This window comes from Mustela erminea, chromosome 6, assembly GCF_009829155.1.
Source record: "Mustela erminea isolate mMusErm1 chromosome 6, mMusErm1.Pri, whole genome shotgun sequence".
NCBI lineage: Eukaryota > Metazoa > Chordata > Mammalia > Carnivora > Mustelidae > Mustela > Mustela erminea.
The window spans coordinates 85,179,977-85,207,367 of record NC_045619.1 but is presented as its reverse complement, the minus strand read 5'-3'; the positions used below and the strand labels follow the sequence as shown (position 1 = coordinate 85,207,367).

Below are 27,391 nucleotides of genomic sequence, written 5' to 3'. Positions count from 1 at the left end.
GGCGGGGCCAGTGGGGGGTCGCACCCCTTGGTGGCCGGGGCTCCGGTAGCGCCCGCGGACCAGCCGGGCCCTGCACCGGCCCGGAGCGCCCGGGCCCGGCCCCGCCCCCGGCGCGGACAGCTAGACCCCGCCCTCGCGCCTCCAGGTCCGGGGCCCGCCCACGGGGGGCGGGGCGCGCTGCCGGGCTTTTGACGGGCGGCTAGAGCCGCAGAAGCCTGGCATCCCCAAGCGGCTAGAGCGCGCGTCCGGGGCCGGCTCCGCGCGTCTGCAACTCTCCTGCCTTCCCGCCCTTCCCACCGGCCGCCTCCAGACCTGGGCCCCCAGCTTGCCCGGCCTTTGCGGATCAGCTGGTGCGTCCGCCGCGCATGGGCTCTCGGAGCGCCTGGATCCCGCGCGCTCGCGCCCGGGACGCAGGGGCTGGACCGATGTTTTCATTCAGAATGTAGGGGTATCTTTGCACCTCACTGAGAGTTTTTTTATTCGTTGCATAGTTCTTTTTTTAGCACTTTTAAGTTCATTCATTAGACAGGTATTTGTTGAACATCTGATAAATGCCTCAAACTGTTCCAGGCACTGGACAAACGGCAGTCGAAAAAAAAAGCGGATAGAGCTTCTGAAACCCTGCCCTCGGAGGCGTACGTGCTTCTTAGGTGAGCCCGAAGTTAACTTCTTTTAAGATTTGGCTTCCACCAAGCGGTGAAAGCGAGCCAATCATTTGTAGGCGTTAGAGATATGAGCTAAATACTATGTTGTGCAGATAAGGGAATTACAACCCAAAATTATTTAATGAATATGCCGAAGGTTTAGGACTAGTAACTGACCGGGCTCCTGATACCGATGCAGGGTGCAGAAAGGGATCGAGCACCCTCTCTCCAAAGCCTGGATAAAGATGATTCCTTTTTTCTTTATTCGTCAACAGTTGAGCCTGTACTCTGTACTCTGTACTCAGTGCTATGCTAGGTGCTGGAGATTGAAAACTCTGTGAGCCGGGTCTTAGAGTCTTGCAAGCGTCTTAGAGTCTACCGGGAGAGAGGTAGGAAAACAACCAGCAGGAAGCGGAACACCTGAATTAAAGGGAAAAAATGGGAGAAAAGGAAGAGGGATTCGTTCTTGGGGACGAATTGTAGATCACTGTCATTTTCTTCACAATACCTAGATAGCCTCAAATGAAGGCCTAGTCCCATGGTTTTCAAACTTTATTACTGAGACCTCTGGGCATAGGAGGAGTGGTCAGAGGTTCCATAAACTTTTACCAGTCACATTTAATTTTTTTTTTTTCCCAAATGAAGTATTTCTTAGCCTAGGTAGGTACCTACTTTAAAGAGTCAAATAATTGGGACGCCTGGGTGGCTCAGTTGGTTAAGCGGCTGCCTTTGGCTCAGGTCATGATCCCAGCGTCCTGGGCTTGAGTCCCGCATCGGGCTCCTTGCTCAGCCGGGAGCCTGCTTCTCCCTCTGCCTCTGCCTACCACTCTGTCTGCTTGTGCTCACTCTCGCTCCTCTCTCTCTCTGACAAATAAATAAATAAAATCTTAAAAAAACAAAAAAAGAGTCAAATAATTGTGTACGGTTTGTTAATATAAACAGCAGAGCCCTGCCTCTATCATCTCTCCCTCCCTGGAGGCAGCCATTTTCAGTTCTTTGAAGCTGTTTTTTCTTTTTGAGACACAGAGAGAGTACAAGCAAGGGTAATGGCAGGCAGAGGGCAAAGCAGGCCCCCCTCTGAGCATGGAGCCCATGTGGGGACTTGATCCTAGGACCCTGGGAACATGACCCAGCCAAAGGCAGATGCTTAAATGACTGAGCCACCCAGGCATCACTAAAGCTGTTTCTTTTGGCATTTTACTTTTATTACCCTGGTCCTCCTCCAGCTGCATCCCTCCCCACAGGGTACTGAGTCCAAGGGGATATGCCAATCCAAAGCCTACTTACCCCCTTATAAGCCATATTCTAAATACCCGGGACCCTGGATTTCCCTGCCCAACTTGCCTCCTTGGACCTCTCTTCCACAGGAAGACCTTGCTGATAGGCATCGCTAGGCTTGAGGGATAGCCAAGGAGCAGTTATTTGCAGTGAGAGGCAAGAGCACAAATTGGGGTCTCCACAGGACCCTGTGTGAGGCTCTCTCAATGTAGGACAGAGGCAAGAGCAGAGGAAAAGGGAGTGAGACAAGATCTAGGGGCTGGGGTCTCCTATTTTCTAGTATGGACTCTGAGGAGTCCAAAAATTCTAATTTAGAACCTGGCTTTCTTGGTCCATATGAAGTTATATTGGTAAAGTGAAGAGTTTCGATGGTATTTTATTTAACAGTTTAATTTATTACATTTCATTTATAAAATTTAATTTAAATTGTTAATTTATAACAGTTAAGTTATAACATTAAAATATTTAAGTATGTTTCCCATTTGTAGTCTTGCCCCAGCCCACAAAATAAAAGGGACAGATTGGAGGAATTAACTTTGTTCCCTTCAGGTCTCCTCCCCAGCCCACTGATCCTTCATTCTCATCTGCTAGTTTCAGTTTTTACACTTGTCTACACCTGCTACTCAGAGTTGAGCCATGTAGAAAGTTTTGATGACTCTTTCTCTCCTGCACAACTTTTGATTTTTCCTGAAATTAATACTTACCTTGCTTTTTCATTTGTTTAGTTTTCTATCTATATATCACAAAATCTGCCTCAAAATCTTCCTCTAGTTGCCTGAATCTCAACTCAGAATATCTAGACACAGCAGATACTCCATCAACTTCATCTTCTTCAAGAGATCTCTGCTGGAGCCTTGTGACCTGCTCCAATCCCAGTGTTTATCCCTGACCCTTGCGGCACACCTGGCAACTTGGCCCTTCCTCTCTCATCTTCCTGGCACTGTCTTTGACCTCTCCTTTGTTGGATCTTTTATTTGCCATGTTCCATGTCTTTTTTTGTTGTTTAATTTATTCCCTCTTTTTGGAGACCATCTTCCAGAAGCTTCTTGAGAAAAGGAGAGGTAAGTTGTTTCAAAACTTGCATGTTTGACATTGCCATTATCCTACTCCAACACTTGATTGATTGCTTGGTTGGGTATTGAATTTCTTCAGAATTATGAAGGCATTATGACATTACCTTCTAGCTTTCATTGTTGTGAGAAGTCTGAAGGCTTTTAAGTCCTTCCTTTGTAATTGACTTTTTCCCCATCTCTGAACCTCTCCCTGTCTCCAGTGTTCTAAGATGGTTGTGATATGTCTTGGTGAGAGGATCTTTGTCGTGCTGGTTACTCAGTGCCCCCTCACTTCCGGGAAATAATCTTGAAATCATCCCATTGGTGAATTCTTCCCTTTCATTTTCCCTGTTCTTTCTTTCAGGGGACTCCTGAAATCCAGATGATGGATCTGATAGACTCCTCCTACCAATTTCTTGTTTTTCTCTCCTGCTTTCTATTGCTATTACTTTGTTTCCTGGGAGAGTTCCTCAATCTTATCTTCCCATTCTTCTACTGAGTTTTTCAATATTGTAAAGATTTTTAGTACTCTCACGTTACTGTTATTCTCTGAGTATTCCTTTCTAATAGCATCTTTTTTTTTGTTTCAGTGTCTCAATGGTTTATCTTATCTCTGAAGCTACTAATGGTAGTTTTGTTTCAATTTTCTTCTTTCCGCGTACTCTCTGTGTGCTCCAAATTTCCTTTTCTGTCGTTTTGGTCTCTCTCGTGTTAGAATCTTTTCTTGGAGGTCTTATAATCCTTGGTTGTTTGCTCACATTAAAGGATGGGTTACCAAAAAGCCTATTGTATCTGTGCTCTGTGAGCTCAGGTTTACGGGTGGAGCTTGGTGGCCAAGAGCTTCACCTCAGGGAGCCTCTGATGCTAACTAACATCTTTAGGTTTTCCTTTTGGGGTGGTCAACCATCTGGCGCAACCAATTCTGTTTGCCGTCCTCTGGCCCACTGCTGCTTTAGGATTCGTCCTTCTCTAGTCTCAGTCAGTAACCACTCATCCATATGCTTTCCAACTTCCTAAAGTATTTTGCTCCTGTCTCCTCTCCTGTTTCCCTGTCTTTGTGGATTTATGGCTTAAAATATCCCTTTGCTATAGTTTGAGTGTATTTTTAGTAGAGCAAAATTAGATACATGTGTTCAGTCTACCATTTTTACCCAGAAACTTTAAATATATTTTATCTGTTTCTAAAACAGTAGTTTAAAAATATATGTACTCAAGGGACGCCTGGCTGTGGCTTAGTCAGTGGAGTGTGTGACTCTTGATCTCAGGGTCTTGAGTTCGAGTGACACATTGGATGTAGAGATTACTTTTAAAAATTAATTTAAAATATGTGCACTCAGGGGCGCCTGGGTGGCTCAGTGGGTTAAGCCTCTGCCTTTGGCTCAGGTCATGATCTTGGGGTCCTGGGATCGAGCCCTGCATCGGGCTCTTGCTCAGTGGGGAGACTGCAGGGAGCCTGCTTCCCGCTCTCTCTCTGCCTACTTGTGATCTCTCTCTCTGTCAAATAAATAAATAAAATCTTAAAAAAAATATATATATATGCACTCATATGTCCTAATATCAAATTTTTCAGTTTATTAAAATAGGTTATTGACAGTGAATAATTTTATAACACTGAGATATCATGAAACTGAACTTATATTAATGTATTCTAGTAAGATATTGCTTGCATCTGTCTTAGATAGTGAGGTTCTACAAAAGATTTTGCTTGGAAAAGGAGGTTGCCTGCTTTTTAAAAAAAGGTCTACAGACCTCTTTTCTGGGCTAGTAATCATCTAACTTTGGCTCTTTTTTTTGTTTCCCCCTTTTCTTTTCAGAGAAGGGGGAGGGGACTAGGGAGAGGGAGAGAATCCTTTCTCTTTTTTTTAAGATTATGTTTATTTGTCAGAGAGAGGGAGAGCAAGAGTGAGCACAAGTAGGGAGAGCTGTAGGCAGAGGGAGAAGTAGGCTTCCCCACTGAGTGGGAGCCTGATGTGGGACTCCATCCAGGACTCTGAGATCATGACCTGAGCAGAAGGCAGACACTTAACTGAATGAGCCACCTTGGTGCCCTGGATTATAGCCCCTTTATTAAGTGACACCTTTATCATTACAGAACGTCCCTCCTTTTTTATCTTTTCTAATATTTCCTATTCTAAAATCTGGTATTAATATAGCCACTTCAGCTTTCTTTCTGATTACTATTAGCATGGTTTATCTCTTTCTGTCCTTTTACGTTTAACTTATGTATGTCTTTTTATTTATTTAAAGTGTGTTTCTTATAGACAGCCCATAATTGAGGCTTGGGTTTTTCTTTTTTGAGACTTACAATCTCTATCTTTTAAGTAGCTTTCCTAGATCATAATCTAATTATCAGTGTGATTGGGTTCAAAAGAAAGAAGAAAGGGAGGAAGGGGAGGAAGGAGAGGAAAAAAGGAAAGGACCCTGGATTGGGAATCAGGAAACCAGGGTAAAGACTTGACCTTGTACTTCCCAGCTCTGTAACTTTAGGTAAATCTCGTAACTTCTCTGAGTCTTCGCTGGCTCATTCATGTTTTTAAGGATGAATAAGTTATCTGTAAACTACAAGATGCTCTCAAATCTTAAGTTATTCAAGGACATCCAGTACCAGATATGGATGGAGAGGTATCTTAAACAGGGTATGGGTGCCTGAAGGACAGAACTGGGTCTCACTTATTTCTGTATATCTAGCTTGGCATGTAGAATGTTCCCAGTAAGTGTTCATTGAGTGAAAGAGTCAATAAAAGAGCTAACTTTGAGTATATGAATGAATGATAGTTTATGAAAGATGGGTGTCAGGTGATAAGTTATTAAATGACCATGACACTGCTGAGAACTGAACTTTACAATATTTGATTACAATATTCGATTCCTTATCTGTCAAGTGAGAATACTTTTAAGTAGTATGGAAGAATAATTTGCAACTATACATATTTGTTCTTACATATGCATTCATTCAGCAAGTGTTTATTAAGTGCCTAGTGTGTGCCAGGCTTGGTTCTAGGTCCCAGGCATACAACAATGTCCATTTTAGGGATTTCTTTCTAAAAGCCATCTTATAGTGATAGTCTTCAGTAAGGAAAAGTGCTGATAGAGCCTCGATCCTAGATGCAAATGCAAACGTAATACCTTTAGTTATTGATTGGCTCTAATTTTTAAAAGCTTTTCTTTGGGCAGAGAACTTTTTTGAGTTGCTTTTTCTTATTTTTAGCCAGTAACATTTAGTTTGGTAGCAGAACATTTAAGTACTTAAGGAAAAAAAGAATAGGCCAACACAGGATGCCAGGGTGGCTCAGTGGGTTAAGTGTCTACCTTCCACTCAGGTCATGACCCCAGGGTCCTGGGATTGAGCCCCACATCAGACTCCTTGCTCAGTGGGGATCCTGGTTCTCCCTCTGCCTGCTGCTACCCCTGCTTGTGCTCTCTCTCTGACAAATAAATAAAATCTTGAAAAAAGACAATAGGTCGACTTAATATATATTAGGTAATGGATAAAAAGCTAGATAACCATGCAGATAGTTGACAAGGAGTCTTTCTTCTAATCAAACTGATGATGTCACTGGAGAAAGGTCAGTTGGAACCTGATGTCTGGCAGTTATAGAGAGCTGTGTCTAGGTAGAGGGTACTCAAGAACCACTCTGGCACCATTAGCCCCAAAGCAGTTAGCATCCCATGTCTAGGCCTGGGTACCAGAGACACAGGACATCTTTGCAACTACCAGGGTGATCCAAAATGGAGAAAGACAGACCCCCACAGTTGATGACCCCTGCTTCAGTGAAAGCCATCATCTCAAGGATTGAGGCTGCCCAGCTAACACGGGCTCAGGAGGTAATACTTGAAATGAAGGAGTTACCCTTCTATTGGGATCTGATGTGAAGACTGGGAACTGACCACAGATTGGGGCAAGAATCCAGCTCTGGGCCTTCAGGGGTCCTGGGATCCTCAGTAAGCTGGGTTTGCAGACAGATTAATCCAAAATATCCATCTCCTAGACTTGGCCTCTGTTGGGCAAACTGAAATCAAACAACCCCCATGAGGCAGGGCACAGGAAGGGAACAGCCTATAAGGAAGACCCAGGATGGCTCTGAGACACATAGTGATAAGTCTTTGCAGGGCAAGAGGAGGGGCCCAGACTTTCTGATTTGGGCCTCTTCTTGGCCACCTGTCAGCATCCTTCACAGTTAGCCCTAGAAGCTTACAGAGAAATGGCCAAAGGCTGAACTCACCCTGCATATAAGTCTCTAGTGCAGTTTTTTTTCAATGGGACCCTCTGATCCTAAGGGTTTCTTAGAGCCTCAATTTTTCAGTCTGTTGCTTCAGGATGCTTACAAGATATCCAGAAGTCCCTAGAAAATTTTAAAATTCTGAAGAAATGCACACACTACGTTTTTTTTAAAAAAAGATTTTATTTATTTATTTGACAAAGAGAGATCACAAGTAGACAGAGAGGCAGGCAGAGAGAGAGAGAGAAAGAGAGAGGGAAGCAGGCTCCCTGCTGAGCAGAGAGCCCAATGCGGGACTTGATCCCAGGACCCTGAGATCATGACCTAAGCCGAAGGCAGCAGCTTAACCCACTGAGCCATCCAGGCGCCCCCCACACACTACATTTGTAGTATTCTCTTCCTTCCTGACCTGGTCTTAATCATCACAAGGACATTAAGAAGAGCTAACATGGGTGCCTGGGTGGCTCAGTGGGTTCAAGCCTCTACCTTCGGCTCAGGTCACGATCCCAGGGTCCTGGGATCAAGCGCTGCATCGGGCTCTCTACTCAGCAGGGAGTCTGCTTCCTCCTCTCTGCCTGCCTCTCTGCCTACTTGTGATCTCTGTCAAATAAATAAATAAATTTTTTTAAAAAAGAGCTAACACTTATTTTATGTGGCAGGCACTGTCCTAAGTGCTTTACAAATATTAATTCATTTAATCTTTACAAAAACTTGGTGACATCAGTACCCTAACAATCCCCAGTTTACAAGTAAGGACCCGGAGGCCCCAAGAGGTGAACTGACTTGTCTGAGATCACCCCTTCCAGGCCATGGTGTCCGGCACCGGAGTTCACACCCCTAAATCTGCTGCCTCCCATGCAGGATATTTCTTCCCAGCTCTCTGACATCTTGGACAATGTCAACTGTGTCATCAACCGCTTCCAGGAAGAACTAGGGTATGATTTAAAAGAAAAGGCAAAATCTGACCGGACAGAGCGAAAGGGCAAGAACAGATTCATCTTGCTGGAGAAAATTGCCTCCTTCTCGGAAGATGCTAAGACCAAAGAGAAGCACTTGTACGAAATTCTCCGCTGGCTGGGTGACTGGGGTGAGTTTGCGGACTGGGTGCCCGGGGGCAGGCTCCTTCCCCGCTGGACACTGGTCCCACCCTCACTCCCGTCTCTTCCTTACCCCACCCCAGGTGGGCTCTGGTGGGGCAGCAGGCACAGCGCCTCTCTACTGAGACCTTCCCCTGCTCCCGTCACAGCAATCACGTCTACTCCCTAGACGGACAAATGTGTGACTGTCCAGAACATAGTAGATTGTGACATTAGCTGCATGGGTGATGAAGCTAAGTCACAGGTCTGTGGTGACATCTCTCTCTTTTTTTTAATTAACACATAATGTATTATTTGCCTCAGGGGTATAGGTCTGTGAATCATCAGTCTTTCACAATTCACAGCACTGACCATGGCACATACTCTTCCCAATGTCCATCACCCAGCCACCCCATCCCTCCCCCTTGCCCCCCTGCAACCCTCAGTTTGTTTCATGAGATTAAGAGTCTCTTATGGTTTGTCTCCCTCCCCGGTTCCATCTTGTTTCATTTTTTTCCCTCCCTATCCCCCATGTCCCCCTGCCCTGCCTTCAAATTCCTCATATCAGAGAGATCATATGATAACTGTCTTTCTCTGATTGACTTATTTCACTCAGCGTAATACTTCTAGTTCCATTCACCTCATTGCAAATGGCAAGATTTCAGTTTTTTGATGGCTGCATGTATTCCATTGTGTGTGTATGTATGTGTGTGTGTGTGTGTGTGTGTGTGTGTGTGTGTGTATGCCACATTTTCTTTATCCATTCATCTGTTGATGGGCATCTAGGATCTTTCTATAGTTTGGCTATTGTGGACATTGTTGCTATAAACATTCAGGTGCATGTGCAGCTTCGGATCAGTACGTTTGTATCTTTAGGGTAAATACCCAGTAGTGCGATTGCTGGGTTGTAGGGTAGCTCTATCTTCAACTCCTTGTGGAACCTCCATGCTGTTTTCCAGAGTGGCTGCACCAGCTTGCATTCTCCCCAACAGTGTAGGAGGGTTCCCCTTTCTCTGCATCCTCGCCAACATCTGTTGTTTCCTGACTGGTTAATTTTAGCCATTCTGACTGGTGTGAGGTGGTATCTCACTGTGGTTTTGATTTGCATTTCCATGATGCCAAGTGATGTGGAGCACTTTTTCATGTGTCTGTTGGCCATGTGGATGTCTTCTTTGCAGAAATGTCTGTTCATGACATCTCATTTTTTTATCAAGGTTGAAATTAAATTCAAGCCCATGCTCTTTTATTTTTTTATTTGTATTTTTCCCAGATTTATTGAGACATAATTGATAAATAACATTGTGTAATTTAGAATGTACACTGCCATGATTTGATAGATGTATATGTTGTGTGGTGCTTGTCACAATCAGGTTAGTTAACACATTCATCATCTCACAAGATGCCCTTTTTTTTCTGCTGAGAACATTTAAGCTCTATTCTCTTAGTAAATTACAAGCATGGCATATTACAATATGGCATGGTTAGCACAGTCACCACACTGTATATTAGAACCCCAGAACTTTTTTTTTTTAAGATTTTATTTATTTATTTGACAGAGATCACAGGTAGGTAGAGAGGCTGGCAGAGAGAGAGAGAGAGAGAGAGAAGCAGGCTCCCTGCTGAGCAGAGAGCCCGATGTGGGACTCGATCCCAGGATCCTGAGATCATGACCTGAGCCGAAGGCAGTGGCTTAACCCACTGAGACACCCTGGTGCCCCGAACCCCAGAACTTTTTTATGACCGAAACTTTGTACCCTTTGGCCAACACCTCCCCTTTGCCCCCACCCCCACCCAGACCCTCGTAACCACCATCTACTATCGGTTTCTGTAAGTTCAGCTTTTTAGATTCCACATGGAAGTGAGATAACACAGTGTTTGTCTCTCTCTGTCCAACTTACTTCACTTGGCCTAATACCCTCAAATTCCATCCATATTGTGACAAATAGCAGGATTTCCCTCGTTATGATGGAATAATATTTCATTGCATGAAGGGGACACCTGGCTGGCTCAGTTGGAGGAACATAGGACTCTTGACCTCAGGGTCATGAGTTCAAGCCCCACATTAGGGGTAGAGATTACTTAAATAAACTAAAAAATACATATATTTCATTGTGTGTACCACATTTTCCTTAACCATTCATTGATCAGCTGACACTTAGCTTGGTTTTATGTCTCAGCTCTTGTGGATAATGCTTCAGTAACCTGGGCATACAGATATCTCTTGGAGGTAGTGCTTCCATTCCCTTTCGACATATACCCAGAAGTGGGATTGCAGGATCATATGGTAATTGTATTTTTTTTAAAGATTTTATTTATTTGAGAGATAGAGAGAATGAGAGCCAGCAAGCATGAGAGAGGGAAGGTAAGAGGGAGAAGCAGACTCCCTGGTGAGCCAGAAGCCCAATGCAGGACTTGATCCTGGAACTCCAGGATCATGACCTAGGCTAAAGCCGTTTGCTCAACCAACTGAGCTACCGAGGTCCCTGTTTTAATTTTTAGATTAAATACTGTTTAAATGGTGGTACCAACTTACATTCCCACCAACAGCGCAAAAGGGTCCCCTTTTTCCACATCCTCACCAACACTTGTTATCTCTAGTCTTTTTCATGATAGCCGTCCTATCAGGTATGAGGTAATATCTCCTTGTGGTCTTAACTTGTGCTTCCCTGACGATGAGTAGTGTTGAGCCCCTTTTCATGTACCTGTTGGCCATTTGTGGGTCTTTAGAAAAATGTCTATTCAGATCTTTTGCCTTTTTTTCTTTCATATATGTATTTAATCATAAGGTTGAGAGGAATCATAAATACACTCTGGCTCTACATTGTTAATATGACAAGTAACAAAAGAAGTGTGTCCAAATTGGTGTCATTTTAAAGTTGTCATCTCTAATGTTAGTGTGCCCTCAATATCTCTCAAGATACTTATTTTAATAATTGTCTGGTGCTGTTGGCCTCCTGCCCTCCCTCCCTTCAGGGCCACGGACTATTGTCACTTTACTAAAGCTCCTTTTCAACTTCAGGAGTCACTATACCTTTGTGGTTAAAATTACTGGCTCTGGGGAAGATGTGAGTCTGTCTCCACCATTTAGGAGATGTATGAACTTAGGCAAGCCATCTGATTTTTCTGCACGGCTGGTTCCTCATCTCTGGAATTGTTGGTCCCGCCCCAGCCAGGTCCACACTGACACATGGCTTGGACACATTTATCAGCACAACAGGGGACACACATTTGCCTGCTTTCCTCAACACCAGGACAACTCTGAGAGTAACCACCAGTAGGTAGTTTTCTCCCCAAGTCGAAAGGCTGTTTGATAACTAATTCTTTGCCATTTACACTTAAACCAGTTCAGAACGTGTTGGAGCTAGTGCAGAAAATTTGATCAAAGGGATATGGGTATGACTCTTGTGTAGCCACAGAATGGCTATGGTTGGGCAATTAAGTTGTTGTCACTTTTCAAAGGGCCACTTTCTGGAAGCTGGGTGCTTGCATAAAAGGAAAGCTTTCTGAGAACAGGCCAGCCTCCTTTGTTCTTTTTTTTTTTTTTCCTTTAAAGATTTTATTTATTTATTTGTCAGAGAGAGAGAGAGAGAGAGCGCGCGCACATGCACAAGCAGGCGGAGTGGCAGACAGGCGGAGTGGCAGACAGAGTAGCAGGCAGAGGCAGAGAGAGAAGCAGGCGCCCTGCGAAGCAAGGAATCCGAGGTGGGACTCGATCCCAGGACACTGCGATCATGACCTGAGCCGAAAGCAGTGGCCCAACTGACTGAGCCACCCGGGGGTCCCCCTCCTTTGGTCTTTATCATGGCTTCTGTGTGGCCTTTGCCCCAGTTTTTTTAAATTGGATTGTTTGTTTTGTTGGCTATTGAGTTGTATGAGCACCTTCTTTTGGATATTGTCCCCTTATCAGATAAACCTGTTTGCAAATACTTCCTCCCATTCTGTAGATTGCCTTTATCATTTTTTAAAAAGATTTTACTTACTTATTTGACAGACAGAGATCACAAGTAGGCAGAAAGGCAGTGGGGGGTGGGGTGGGAAGCAGGCGCCCCGGCCAAGCAGAGAGCCTGACGAGGGTCTCAACCCTAGGACCCCGAGGTCAAGACCTGAGCTGAAGGCAGAAGCTTTAACCCACTGAGCCACCCAGGCACCCCATCATTTTGTTTTGTTGATGGTTCCTTTTACTGTGCAGAAACTTTTTAGTTTGATGTAGTCCCCCTTGTTTATGTTTGCTTTTGTTGCCTCTGCTTTTGGTGTCATAGCTACAAAATCATTGCCAGGACCAATGTCAAGAAGCTTTTTCCCTATGTTTTCTTCTAAGAGTTTTATGGTTTCAGGTCTTACATTTAAGTCTTTCATCCACTTCAAGTTAATTTTTGTGAATGGTGTAAGATAGGGGTCCAATTTGCATGAATGTCCAGGTTTATCAGCATCACTCATTGAAGAGCCATCCTTCACCCGCTGCGTATTTTTGGCTTGCTTGTCAAATATTAGTTGCCCATGAATGCAAGGGTTTATTTCTGGGCTTTTGATTCTATTCCACTTATCCCTGTATTTCTTTTTATGCCAATACCATATTGTCTTGATTACTATAGCTTTGTAGCACAGTTTGAAATCAGATAGTATGACACCTCCAGCTTTGTTCTTTTTCTCAAGATCACTCTGGCTATTTGGGGCCTTCTGTAGTTCTCTGACCTGAGAGAATTTTAGGGTTGTTTTTTCTGTTTCTGTGAAAAATGCTGTTGGCATTTTGTTAGAGATTTCACTGAATCTGTAGACGGCTCTAAGATGGTTGTATGGATATTTTAAACCATATTGTCTTCCAATCCATGAATATGGAGTACCTTTCAATTTATATGTGTCTTCTTCAATTTCTTCTATCAACATCTTACAGTTTATAGTGTGGAGGTCCTTTACCTCCCCAGTTAAATTTATTCCTAAGTATATTATTATTATTTTTATTTATTATTATTATTTTTAAGATTTTACTTATTTTATTTGACAGAGAGAGAGATCACAAGTAGGCAGAGAGGCAGGCAGAGACAGAGGGGGAAGCAGGCTCCCCACTGAGCAGAGGGCCCGATGTGGGGCTCGATCCCAGGACACTGAGATCATGACCTGAGCCGAAGGCAGTGGCTTAATCCACTGAGCCACCCAGGCGCCCCAGTATATTATTATTTTTTGATGCTGTTGAAAAGGGGATTATTTTTTCTTTTTCAGATAGTTTATTGTTAGCATACAGAAATGCAACTGATTTTTATAGAGACCTTTACTGTTATTTATTTTGAGAGAGAGAGAATGTACACGCGTGCATGCAGTCGGGGAGAGGAGGGGCGGGGGCGGGGGGGAGAATCCCCAGCAGGCTCCACACCATGTGGAGTCTGATTGTGGCCTCTATCCCACAACCCTGAGATCATGACCTGAGCCAAAATCAAGAGTTGGTTGCTTAAGTGACTAAGCCACCCAGGTGCCCCGAAATGCAACAGACTTTTGTATGTTGATTTTGTATCCTGCAACTTTACCAAATTTGTTTATTAGTTCTAACAGGGTTTTTTTTTGGTGGAACACAGCAGGTAGTTTATAGAGGAACCCACAGGTGATATTCAAAGTACTTAATGACCTTACTTCATGGGCACTGGGCCAAACAGCACCGATGCCAGCTGTAAACAATTGGTATAGCCACTTGAATGTGGACCATCTAGATGCAGCCCTAGAGCTAGGTGCTACCTGCATTAAGATCAGAGTTATGCCTTCACAAGACCTTCTGCCATGAGGTTGGGCAGATGCTGCAATGTTGGCGTAAGGTGGTATAGGGATGGGCCCCATGCCCGTCACACTGCCCTGCCCCCAAGGAGCTCTCAGTTCTGTGGTCCTTCAGTTCCCCCCAAGATCTAAGCAGAGCTGTTCACTCCAATTAATTCATTTAATTGTCCAGATACCAGACTAGGCAAAGGAGATATAGAGCAAAACAAGACAGACACATCTCTGGGCTTATAGTTAAACGACAACACAGTTTAACATTTATTGCATATTTTCTACACAGCAGACTTCATGTTAATCACTTCACATGTATTATCTCATTTAATTTCCATCCAGCCCTCTCACAGGCATGTATGCTGAGGCTCGGAGAAATCAGTAACTTACCCAACACCACACAGCTAGTAAGAGGTGAATCCAATCCAACCTCAAAGCCTGCTGGTGTAACCCCCATGCTGTGGGACTCCTTAGGGCTCCCTAGAGGAAAGATTGCACTCAGCCTGTACCCCCCACTCCATTTACAGGTGACAGTCTCACCTATGAGCTCAGGAACAGGAAGGGTAAGGAGGAAGAGAAAGCTCTGGATGAATGGATTGAGGTGATGGAGAAGGTGTTACCTCTGTCCCTCATTGCCACCAAAGGAGGCATCGAGTCTCTCATTTCCCTCTGCTCTACTCTCATTGAAAGACAAAAGAAAGGGACACAAAGTAGGTTGCAGGCGTGGAGGGGTGGGGAGATTGGGTGGGGGTGGATGCCATCTCAGAGGAAAAAGTCTCATACTGGGGTCTATGGGGGTCTTTCTGATTCTTCTCCATTAACAAAAGCCTTATCTGAGACGGAGAGGCAGTAGTGAAGGGTTGGGCTGTTGAACCCAAGTTGAGCACTGAGCAGGTCTGAGCTGTGGCGAGGAGTAATGTGAAGACAGGTCCCTGTTGGTGCTTACTGGGGCTGTAGCCTCATGGAGGTCCTGGGAGATCAAGGCTAATACGCCAGAAAGGCTGGATGGAGTATACAGCTGGATCCCAAAGACCATCCCTTCCTTACTCCAAATCCAGCTGCAGAGCCAAGAAATCTGGTGAGACTCAGCCAGAGGTCCTTCTAGAACCTTCTCAACTGTGGCTGCTCCAGAAATGGTCAATCAACAACATGGCTTAACCTTGAAATTCTACTTGTATCAGCCCTAGAAGGGACCTGAGATTATTTACTCCTCCTACATTTTGTTTTCTTTTTTAAAGATTATTTATTTATTTATTTGACAGGCAGGGAGAATGGGAGAGGGAGCCAGGCTTCCCACAGAGCAGGAAGCCTGATGCGGAGCTCGATCCCAAGACCCTGGAATCATGACCTGAGCCTAAGGCAGATGCTTAACAATTGAGGCACCCAGGTTCCCCTCCTCCTACATTTTATAGATGACAACATTCTCCTCCTACATTTTATAGATGACAACATTAAAGCTCAGAGAAGAAGAACCATAAAACAAAACAAAACAAAACAAAACTGTGGCAAAACCAGACCCCACACTTGAGTTTTCTGGCTTTTTAATCTTACTCAAGAGCATGGGCTTCACAGTCAGATGAACTTGAGTTTGAATCCCATGTGCCAATTTTGGGCTGTGTGACATTGAATAGGTTGTTTCATCTTTGTGAACCTCATTCTTTTTTTTTTTTTAAAGATTTTATTTACTTATTCGACAGACAGAGATCACAAGTAGGCAGAGAGGCAGGCAGAGAGAGAGAGAGAGAGAGAGAGAGGAGGAAGCAGGCTCCCTGCTAAGCAGATAGCCCGATGTGGGACTCGATCTCAGGACTCTGGGATCATAACCTGAGCCGAAGGCAGAGGCTTTAAACCACTGAGCCACCCAGGCACCCCGTGAACCTCATTCTTGTCATACACAAAGTGAGGAGCGCACTGCCCATATGCCAGGACCACTGGGTCTGAGGCATCTGGCACCATGCTCAGTAGGCATGTAGGTCATATTAGGGTTTTATCATTGATTATCATGGCCAACTATCAAGCAAGATTGATAGTTGGGGGAGGAAGGAAGCAGGGAAGGGTGTGCAAGAAGGAGACAGTCTCTCCTACAATCCTTAGCATATTATGTCTTGAAAAATAGTTATTTTTATATGCATTTCTCTGCTGGATTATAAACTCCTGGAGCGCAAAGGCCGTGTCCTATTGATTTCTTCTTAAGGTTTACTTACTGAGCACTTACTAGGTACCCAGTTCTGTGCTTGCCATTAAACATGCATGATTTAGTGAAGTCCTATGTGTAGATGCTGTGGTGATCCCCATTTTTCAGAAACAGAGGCACTGAGAGGTTAGGAAACTTGCCTAAAGCAAATAGTAAGGAGGGGATTCAAGCCCAAGTTATCTGATTCTAGAATTCAACCTCTGAACCATTAGGCCATATGGCCTCTCTGACAATATTAGCTAAGTGCTAGCTTGACTTCAGTGCCACTTAATTTCCATGTACCCTTTAGCCTGTCATCCAAAGTTAGCTAGTGTTTTTTCTGTCAGTGATGTTTGTCGAATGGACAAGTGAATGGATGCTCCAAGATAATCACTCTCGCAGACCTACATACATAGATCAAGGGAATACTGCTAGGACCATGACCCAGTCCTAAGGAGCTGAAGTCTATGAATGGGTTTGAAGAGTGCACGGCTTGTACTTATGTGCATTTTCCTAAGAAGGTCCTTGCTTTCATCAAAGTATCAAAAGAGTTCATGACCCCCCTAATGGAAGAAGACATTAGTCATTGAAAAACCCAATGTGTGAACAGTGGCAGAATCATGTGGCAAATTCACTACACAGTCTAGTGGTAACTGGGAAAGGGAAACAAAGCTTCTCAGATGATCTGGAATCTAAGTCCCAGGTAGGCTTCCAGAGTTTGGGTAGTTGATAGTAGGGAGCCAAACATGGATACTGAGGCTGGGAAGTAGCACGATTAGAAAAGTAAATTTACTCCAGGGAAATATGTAGGATTATAAATACATTGAATTAGATAGTTTCAGGCCCCATGGGCCCTGCAGGTGCCTTGGAGCTGGCAGACCCCAGTGGGCAAGCTCTGGGCAAGCTCTGAGCCTGGCAGAGACCTCTCCTGACAATATCTCCCCTGGTCTCACTAGTTGCCTCAGCTCCTTATTCTTGCCAAAGGCCTAAGAGTGTTGGATAGGGAATTTGGCCAAGCAGGGTGTAGAGAATCTGTATAATCAGTGGCACCAATGGAAGTTTATTGCTTTTGTTCTCTCCACCTCTCCTAGTATCCAAACACACCTTCTGGCAGGGCTGGTGGGAACAAAGCCCCCCCAGATCTGCATCCTACCCTCAGCCACTGAGCCCAGAGCAGATGCTCCAGGACAAGCATACTACATGCATGAAGGTCTCTGAGGTGATGTCCATGCTGCAGGAGCTCCTGGACTCCACCATGTTCAACCAGGGGGAGATCAGAGCCATCCGGTACATGTCTGCTGTGGTGGAGAACCTCAACAAGGCCTTGACCCTCCAGCACAAAGAGAACAGTAACCTAGAGACCAAATACAGGAACCTGGAAATAGAGATGACCAAAGAACTCAGCAGCCAGAGGCTCTACTTCCAGAATTCCCTCCAAGTTCTACAGAGCAAGAGGGATGCCCTACTAAAGCAGGTGGAAATTCTAGGGGGAAAATACCATGACCTTCTCCTGATAAAGCATGCCTTAGAGTTCCAGCTGAAGAAGGCTCAGTCTGCTAGAGATCAAGCAGAAGAACCAGCCAAGATCTTGATCAACCTCCTGGGCCCCACTGAGAAAGAGACCCTCTCAAAGAAAGAAAGAGTCATGGAGAAAACCCAGCAGGAAAGGTTGCTTATGTCACTGCCCCCAGGTTTCATGACCGAAGCCTGGGACAGTGGTACTAGGCCTTCAACGTCTCAGGCACTTTCCACCATGACCACACATGCAAGGATTGCCGATGTGTACAGCAGCAAGGACACTGAGTGTCTCCAGCCCATCTTGCTATCCCCAGCAGATAACAAGTTTCCTAAGAAATGGGAAGGACTAGCAGCAGAGAGTCCAGGCCACCAAGTCAAAGACCAGAAGGATTTCCAGAAAGCAGTCCAAGAGAAGGAAGGACTCCAAATTAAGTACCGTGTTAGGATGCAGCTGTCCCCGGAGAGCTCTAAGAAGGTGGCCTTGGAGAGCAAGGTGGAGCACTGGGAAGAAGAACTCAGCTGGGAGAGGCAGAGGCAGCAGTGGCTGGAGGAGGAGGCGATGTGGCTGCAGCGGCAGAAGAAATGGGCCCTGCTGGAGCAGGAGCATCAGGAAAAACTGCAGCAGTGGGAGATGGAGGCGGCGGCGAGGGAGCAGCAGCAGAGGTTGGGCCAGCAGGAGAAGGAGCACGGGGGCCCACGGAGAGACCTGGAGCGGTCGGGCGAGGACGTGGAGAGGATGATCTTCACGACCACCAGGCGGTGGAAAGACCTGGAGAAGACATCCCTGGCACCTCCCCCAAGCCGGGCCCAGTCTGCTCACCAAGGCAGGAGGCCACGCCAGCCTAGGTCCCCTAGTACCCCACAGCCTGCCCCCAGACACCAGAGGAACCTGCGTTCCGCCAAGTCTACCCAGAAACCATGGGCCTCCCAGGTTCCCATGAAGCCCAAGAAATCAGCCTCTTTTCCTGTCGCAGGGACATCCATCCAAAAGGTGTCCCGGCCTCCGCTGCATATCTCCCCGGCAGCTTTTAAGGGCAAAGTATACCACATGGATGCAGAGGCCCAGAGGAAGAACCTTCAGCTCCTGAGCAAGGAGGCTGAGCCGGGGCTGCCGCACTCACTGCGCAGCAAGGCGCTGGAGCTCACCACCACCACCATGGAGCTCGGCACACTCCGGCTGCAGTGCCTGTGCCACAGGTACATCCTCTACAGGCGATTCCAGAGCCTCCGGTAGGTACCCCTGGCACCCAAGCCCCCCGCCATGTGTGGGCAGAGCCAACACCTAAATAGGAGGAGCACAGGGCGAATGGGGATGGAGAGGTCCCCCCAGACAAGGTCCCCTGAGGCAGGGAACTGGCAAAGGATGTCTGGCCTTGGGGCCTTGGCGGGTCAGCAACTTGCTTTTCCTCAAAGCCCGCTCCCTTATTTCTTCCTCTCTTCCTTTCACCTTGTCCCTAATGCACCTACTATGCTCCCCAGCCTGCCTTACTCTCTCTCTCTGTTTCTAGCCAGGCCCCATGGCTCCTCACCTGCCACCACCTTGCACTTCTCTGCCTCCTGTTTTCCTTGGCTTTCAGCAGCCTCTGTTGCTCTCCTTGCTGTCAGCATCTACAACACAGAGTCCTCTCTGCTTAACAGACTTGGGGGAATGGGAATCCTTTTCACCCACGAAGTCACTTCCCTTGTCTCCCAGACAGGAAATGACTGACCACATACAAGTCATGCGGGAAACTGGGACTGCCTACAAGGCCCAGAACCTCTACGTCTTCCTGGATAACATCGACCACCTGCAGAACCTCTGGCTGCAGGCCTGGGCAGACAAGCAGAAGGACCTGGAGGAGAAGCGCCGAGAGTGTCTGAGCAGCATGGCGACCATGTTCCCCAAGGTGGGCCTCCCCTGCCAGAGGTCAGCGCCATCAGGAGGGCCAGGGCCAGGAAGTGAGCCAGTGGGGCTCTGGAGTAGAACTGGGGAGTGGGCAGCTGAAAGGAACTAAGAGGGCAGGTGAAAGCCTCTGAGGCAAGAGGAGGCGAAGGCTGGAAGCGCCTGAGTGGGAGGAAGGGCAACTTTCCAGTTTCCATATATGGGGGAGTCTGGGAGAGAGAGAGAGAGGCCCTCAGAATGAGCTATAGAAGAAGGACTCTTGGGGAGAGGGGAGGCAGCTGGACCCTGCAGTCCCAGCTTTGTGCCCAAGTTCTCCCTCCTTCATGGGTCCCTCTGCCCTGCTCCTGTGGGTTCTACTTGCAATTCCGGCTTGGTCACAGCTGTCTTTGGCACCCACATGCCGGGGTCTCACTCTGCTGCTCTCTGGGACAGCTCCCTTGGCTTCCAGATACCAGGTCTCTTCCCATCACTTCCTGCCCAAGGTTCCTGACAGGTAAAATCACTGAGACCCTGGTTGAAAATGTCTTCACTCAGTCCCTTCACTCTGAATGGACAGTTTGTCTGGAGACAGAAGTCTAGGTTAGAATTATTTTCCTTCTCAATTTTAACAGCTCTGCTCATAGCCTTCTGGGTTTTGGTGTTGCTGTTGACAGTACAAAGTCTTTTTGAGGCCTGACCTGTGGGTTTGACCCATTCATACTCTCTGCGGGCCAGCTTCAGTTTCCCCTGCTAGCAGGCTCAGAGAAGCAGCGAGTGTTGACATGGTCCACAGAGGGCTAGCTGACAGTTTGGGGCGGGGGGGGGGGGGGAGGATTGGGAAATCACAGCATTGGTTCAGAACCCACAGGGAGTCCTCCCTAGGGTTGAGCCAAGAGGGCAATTTGAGTTTGGGGGAAGCTGTGTGCTGAGGCACACAGCGTAAGTGCTGACATTGGGCAGTTGGAGGAGCCCTGGCTGTGGGGCTATTCTCTCAACTCAGTTTCCTACCACTTTCCCCTAGCCCTGATCATCTGCTATAGGTAGCTTGACTTGCTACATTGGTTTTGAGGCTGAGAAGGAAGGGGACAGGCCGGGTTCCCTCACTCCTCACTCAATGCCAAGGCAGGGGCCGAAGAAAAAAATACCCAGAGCATTCTAGGCACAACTCAGGCTCACGTCATGAGCCCTGTGTGCTGTCTCAAGTTCCTGTTGCTCTGGCTTCCTTTAGTTTTTTCCTTGCTCTTTCGCTCACTGTCCAGCTTCTCTACAACTAGGAGAAAAGAGGAGCTAACCTAGCAAATAAGAAGTCAAGGAGTTTTGGGATACCGGGGTGGCTCAATTGTTAAGCATCTGCCTTTGGGTCCGGTCATGATCTCAGAGTCCTGGGATCGAGTCCCACATCGGGTTCCCTGCTCAATGGGGAGTCTGCTTCTGCCTCTCCCACTCCCACTGCTTGTGTTCCCTCTCCGGCTGTGTCTCCTCTCTCTGTCAAATAAATAAATAAAATCTTTAAAAAAATTTTTCAAGGAATTTTTAGGAAATTTTGATACTCGGGGGTCCCAGGAGTCTCTGATTGGAGGGATTCCCTGGGGCTTACCTTCTCTTCTCAGCCCCGAGTCAGGCTGTGCTCTCGAGAGGGGATGAATTCCTGTCTCTGTGATGCCTCTCTGCTGGTTCCTCTAGCTCCAGCTGGAGTGGAACATCCATCTGCACACTCCTGTGATCACCAACCCAAAGTCCAGGAAAAACAAGCCACCCCCATCCTTTCTCCGGCGCATCCACTCCTGCGGCCCCTTCAGCAGGCAGTCCCCAGAGCGCTTCACGCCCAAGCCCTGGGAATGTGCTCCCCTGCGCCGGGCCCGGTAGGTGACGGGCAGCCCGAGGGATGGGTACTGGGAGCAAGACTGGGGATGGCCAGACTGGGGAGACTGGCAGCTTGGTGAGGACAAAGACAGGCCAAGCTTACCTCACGAATTGCAAGATGCCTGTCTTCTCAGCCACCCTGCTCGACTCTGCCCATTGGCTCACAAACCCGTGTGTGTGTGTGTGTGTGTGTGTGTGTGTGTGTGTGTGTGTGTGAGACAACAACAAGACACGGGCTTCAGAAGCCAGCCAGGTCAAGTAGGTTTCAAATTGCAACTGAGCATTGTTGGTCCAGCACCTGCTATTGATCTGTTTGTATAAATAAACCTGATCCTTCCCACCATGTAACCTCCAGGCTCAGAAAGAGATACCATGAGGGGCACCCGGGTGGTTCAGTGGGTTAAGCCTCTGCCTTTGGCTCAGGTCATGCTCTCAGGGTCCTGGGATTGAGTCCCGCATCAGGCTCTCTGCTCAACGGGGAGCCTGCTTCCCTCTCTCTCTCTGCCTGCCTCTCTGCCTACTTGTGATCTCTCTCTCTCTCTGTGTCAAATAAATAAATAAAATCTTAAAAAAAAAAAGGGATACCATGAGCTTCTGGGGGGGTGTCAAGAACACACACATCCTTCCCTGTGTGGGGCATCCCTGGGACACATGCCTAGAAGAACAGAGGCCGTCCTAGCGCACCTCCAGCTGCCCCTCAGCCAGAGAAGCCCCAGGGAGATGAGGCTTAGGGTCAAGGGGAAGCGAGGTGACAGGACGGTAGTGACAACTAGTTGAGAGGGCAAGAAAACAAGGTCCAATGTTTTGGGCCTTATGGACTTGGGGAGCTTATTGTTTCTTGATCTCTCTCTGTGTATCTAACTTTTTTGTGTCTTACCTCCACACCCCAGCCAGCAGGAGAACCAGATGGAGGCCATCTGGAGAACTGATGTGGCCTCCTCCAGTCACCCAATAGAAAAGAGGACTCCCCCCAGACTGACCTGGGATCAGTTTGGAGGGTGCCCTGACATTCCCCGGCTGTTGGCCTTGGATGTGCCTTCCTATCGAAGAAGCTTACAGTCCCTCAAGACCTGGTAAGGTGTAAGCCTAGGCAGTTAATCCGGATTTGGGGAGACATTCCCACCAAGGCCAGGGACCAGAGTGCACACCGTCTCAGATCAACCACCCAAGAGACCACTTTCCTGACATTCATAACGACCTCATTTATTATACCAGATCAGACAGAGATGTTCAGCTGCCTCACCGGCCATCAGCTTGGGTCCCCATGCCACCATTCTAGTTCTCTCACAGGACTTCACGTAGTGTCTCAGAAGATCACTAGGCAAGTCTTAACTGCCCACTTGTTGCCGGAGCTGCCACTTGTTTCCTGAGTTGGCTTAGGAGGTGAATTCTGCCCTAGATGGGGAGGGGGGGTCGTTCTCGTTGAGAAAACCAGGTGCAGGAATGGAGAGATGAGGGAGACCAAGAATCCTGTGATGAAGCTGACACTTGGGCCTGGGCCTGTCTTTGGCGTTCTCATTTCCTTACTGCCTTTGAGAATTGTTCCCAGGAAGAACTGTTGAGGGGAAGGGGCAGGACTCAGTGGGCTGACAGGAGGCTTTTCTAGTTAGGGAGCCTCCACACTCCTTTGGCTCTCCAGGCTTGAAGATGTCACTGTTGAAGACTCAAGGCTCTTTCAAGGAGCCTTTTTAGACATTTGGAGACAATCCCAGCTGCCCCTTGTGGCCCTAACCCTGCCCCAATTATAGATCTTTGACAGGGAGAGGACACTGAGGCCTGCTAGTCTAGATCTAACCAGAACCAAGGCTATCGGATGCGGCTACTGCCCTGCCCTCCAGACGGGGACTTAGGGAAGAGAGGATGACATGATAAGATCAAACAAGGCTGGCCCTTGGCTCTGAAGCAGGCCCAAGGGTACCAGATGGTTCACAGACACCTGGCTTCCAGTTCCCGGAGAGTGGCTAAGAGATATGTGTGTGTCCGTATGTGTGTATGTTGTTAGCTGAGTTGGAAAGGGCAAACAGAATTAATTGAACGTAACCAAAACAACACTGTGGCAGAACTCAGGAAACCAGAGGTCAGCTGGGGCCACGCTCCGCTAAGATGTGGCTACACTTGCCCAAGGCCCCCCATAGTAGAGTCTCTTCTCCCGGAGCTCCCCCTCTCTCTGCATCCCTGCCAGGGCCTGGGCTTGGCTTGGCACCGCTTGAATCTCAGGCCTTTGTTCTTCCCCCACACATAAATATGTGTGACTATCAAGAACACACACTCCACTTGACCCTTGAAAATTTACGAGACGGGTGGGGGGGTAAGGGGCAAAGAAAGGGCTTCTCGGCGAACAGCACTGAACGACAGCCTCCTTTCTTCCCCCCTCTCTGGCATAACGTGCAGAACTCACTCCTTCCTGTCTCCTGCAGAGCTGTTCCACCCACACCCAGGCCTCCACTGGGATCTCAGCTTCAGGCTTATGCACTTATCAAAATATTGTTCCCGGCAAAGACAGCTTCCCCTGGAAAGGGGAATACAATTTTCTTCCCCCCTTTCTTAATTCGATACAACTCTGTTCAGTGCTTCATACTATCAGGTGTAGAGGCAAAGCCTTGCTTCTTCTGTCTTCTTGCTCCACATCCCAGGTGGGTGTCCCCTCCCTGCATGTCAGGCTGGTCCGGAACGGTTCAGTGCGGGGGCTCCCACGTTGTCCTGGGACCCCATTATTGTGGCGTGGGAATCGGCCACTCTCTAATGAAAGTTCTCTGCTGCTTGCCCAGGCTACTGCTGCCTGGGGGCATGGTGGGGTTGGCTGTGCTGCTTTCTTTGCAAGGGCTCCTTGCATGGAGACACACTCCGCTTTCACTCCTACTAGAGGGTACCTTCTCTCTGGCCACCTGCCCCTGGCTCACCGAGGATCCTCAGATCCAGCTGCGGTGTGGTCCCAGGTCACTCACTTCTTAGTGTTCTTGTCACCCTCAGCAGCTCCCAGGGCCCGGGTCACAGCACCATCTAGTCTCCTAAGTAGGGATAAGCTGCACACTGCCTTCCCCATTCTCCTGTCTGCGGTGGACAGCCTGTCTCATCTACAGGTCCCTGGCGTGTCCCCTTAAAACACGGGAAGGGCTCTTCATTGTCCCTCCATGGGTTGGGACACTAGAAAGGCCCTGTCCCTCAAAAACCAGCAGACCCCCTCCACCAAGAGCTGGCTCTGCCTTGTCTTGTAAACCTCTCCCCTGGGCTTCCTGTCTGACAGGTGAGATCACTGAGTGCCCGCACACACCAAACACTGTCTGCTGTGACAGAAGAATCTCAAGGCTGATTCTAAGTGCTCTGCCCTCCTCAGCTCGCGGACTATTCCCACGCCGCCCAAGCTCGGTGGTTCACGTGTTCCGCCAAGGTGCAGCGAGCACAGACTCACACAGACCTCCACCCTGCTGCAGACGGACTGACGAGAGGGCTTGTAACTGCTTCTGGGGAAGGAGATGAGCAAGCAGGGAGTGGGGAGGAAGGAACCCTGATGGAGAGGAAGGAGCAGGAAAGGATAAGGGGAGGGAAGAGGAAGTACCCTGTGATGTGAGACAAGAGGTAGAGCCCCTAGGATGTGACACAAGTGTTACGGTGAGCAGTTCCACATCGGGATCCAGGCTGGGCGATGTCCTGGACTGTCTCCCAGAGGCCACGAGGGAAGCTCTTGGGTGGGCTGGATGGGCTGGGTGGCCTCCTCTCAGCTGCTCTCCAACCCATAATTGAATTGACTTTTTCAGTGACTTGGTAGCTGACAGAAAGGAACACCAGGAAGCCCCAGATGAGTCAGCTGAGCTCGCTTGTAAGAAGTCCAATGAGTCCTTTCCTGGAACTCTAAAAAGCCAGAAGGATCGAGACAATCTCAGTCCTCACTCCATCCCTTAGTCAGTGATTCTCAAACTTCAGGGTGACTAAACATCACATAGAAACTTGTTTCAAAGGCAGGTTCCCAGCTGGTGTTTTTACACAAACATCCTGGGTATCGCTAAGTAGTTCTGGAACTTTGAGAAACACTACTTTCCTCCTTCGGTCCCCAAACTGTACATTTTTAAATAAAATAGCAGTGTGTTTATTTTTAAAGATTTCTGTGTTGTCGCTGAAAACCCACCCCTCCCCGACTCATTTCCCCAGCCAGCTCCGTGACCACTTAGCCCCTGACCTGGAGAAGCCCACTGGGGCGCTTTCCCCAAGAAGTGTCTCTACCCTTTTGGGAGCCAACAAGCTGAGACGGCCACGATTAGCGGCCGGCAGACACCAGTAACTTTTCACTGAATCACAGTCCTGGACAGATAAGTAACTGTTGTGCTGAGAAGTAGCGGGAAAGCTCAAAAGATAAGAACAAAAGGTGATTATCAAGGACCAGTCAAGGCCAAGCGTCACTGGGTGGGAGGCAGAGGCGTGTAGGTCTCTGAGGAGTGAGGGCTGGAGGGAAGACAGGGGACACAAGTTCCAGATCTAGATGGTGTGGGCCAAGGCGGCCATCTCTGGAAATTGTCTTCGATGCAGTTAAACACTACCTTTGTGAGTTCAGCCAACCAGCACTGATGCCCGCCCCACCCTCCCTTGTACACAGCTGTCTGCCCCATCTTGAACTTGGGTCTTCACCCTCACCCTCTTCTCCACTGGCCCAGCTGCACCTTTCCTGACATTGGTCAGGAAATGACCTTGTCCTCAGAGAACCCATAATCCGGTGACTCTGTTTATCAGGAACCGTGCTATCCAGGCTTCCCCTCAAGGTCGAGACTCTGGAAGGAAGAAAAGGCTATGGGATGTGAACAGCTGGCCTTTCGATGATGTCAGAGTAGAAGAGGACTTCTGAGCAATGGCTTAGCACACAGCAAGGATGGAGAGGAAGGTGAGAGGTGTTCCTGCTGCAGGTCTCACACAGGACAGCTCAGGCAACCCCTCCGCTCCTGGCCTTTCAGGTCCCAGGCTGATTCTTTCTTTGGACACCTTGCCCCAGTGGTATCCCCCACAATAAAATGCCCTCACGCTAAATGTACTGCTTTATATAATTTGAAAGGATTTATATAACTTTGCTTTGGAAATAACCCGCTAGGAGTTTTTTTAACATGTCGTTGGCTGTGACTCCTCAACGATCTTCATGCATAGGGATGAAATCTAACAAGTTTTGTAAATGTAACAAGGATATTTTAATACTAAATTTGACAGTGTAATGAAACTGACAGTATTATGTTTTGTCAACAATTGCATATTAATGTTTTTACAGATTTTTTGAAGCCAATGACATTTTAAGGGTTTCGTATGTTTTTATAGGCTCTTGGCACTGGGCTTAAGGTGCCTAGTGGCTACACCTGGTCTGGCGATGGTGAACTTGGACTTTCTGGACATCCTCTAGCAAGCACTCTGGCAAGCGAGCAGAATGTCTGCCAGATTCTTCTGCTTTGTCGACGGTCCATCTCCTTGAAGGCAAAGAAGCTATGGATTGTCCAAGCTGGAAAGCCAAGAGGTTTGGACACCAACGAGAGATATCCCTCTATCTCTGTCTCTTCTATGATATATATGGTGTTTTCAAGTTATGAGGGTTTTTTTTTTTTAAGATTTTATTTATTTATTTGACAGAGAGAAAGATCACAAGTAGACAGAGAAGCAGACAGAGAGACGGGGGGAGCAGTCTCCCTGCTGAGCAGAGAGCCTGATGCAGGGCTCGATCCCAGGACCCTGAGATCATGACCTGAGCCGAAAGCAGAGGCTTAACCCACTGAGCCACCCAGGCGCCCTGAGTTATGAGGTTTTTGATATGAGCTTTTTTTTTTTTTTTTTTCAGAGAAAACTTGATGTATGTGGTCAAATAAGATATCACTTCCACCCCCCCAAAAAACCTCCAAGAAGCCTGAGGCATGTAAAGGAATACTTCTTGGCATATTTCTTCAAGCCAGATTTAGGGATTGGCCATCTGCTTGTGTGGCCCGTGGCCTT

General features: G+C 47.5%; 1 protein-coding gene across 1 annotated transcript; it reads left to right on the top strand.

Annotated features, from left to right (window-relative positions):
• The first annotated feature begins 6,541 nt into the window (after window positions 1–6,541).
• Window positions 6,542–27,286, top strand: FAM186B (family with sequence similarity 186 member B). The gene is given in 10 exon segments (XM_032348119.1): window positions 6,542–6,799; window positions 8,056–8,281; window positions 14,549–14,731; window positions 17,286–18,942; window positions 19,406–19,598; window positions 21,257–21,435; window positions 22,327–22,509; window positions 26,729–26,784; window positions 26,787–26,921; window positions 27,240–27,286. Coding segments are annotated over 10 exon segments (2,919 nt in total). The 5' UTR covers window positions 6,542–6,703; the 3' UTR covers window positions 27,251–27,286.
• Window positions 27,287–27,391: the final 105 nt, after the last annotated feature.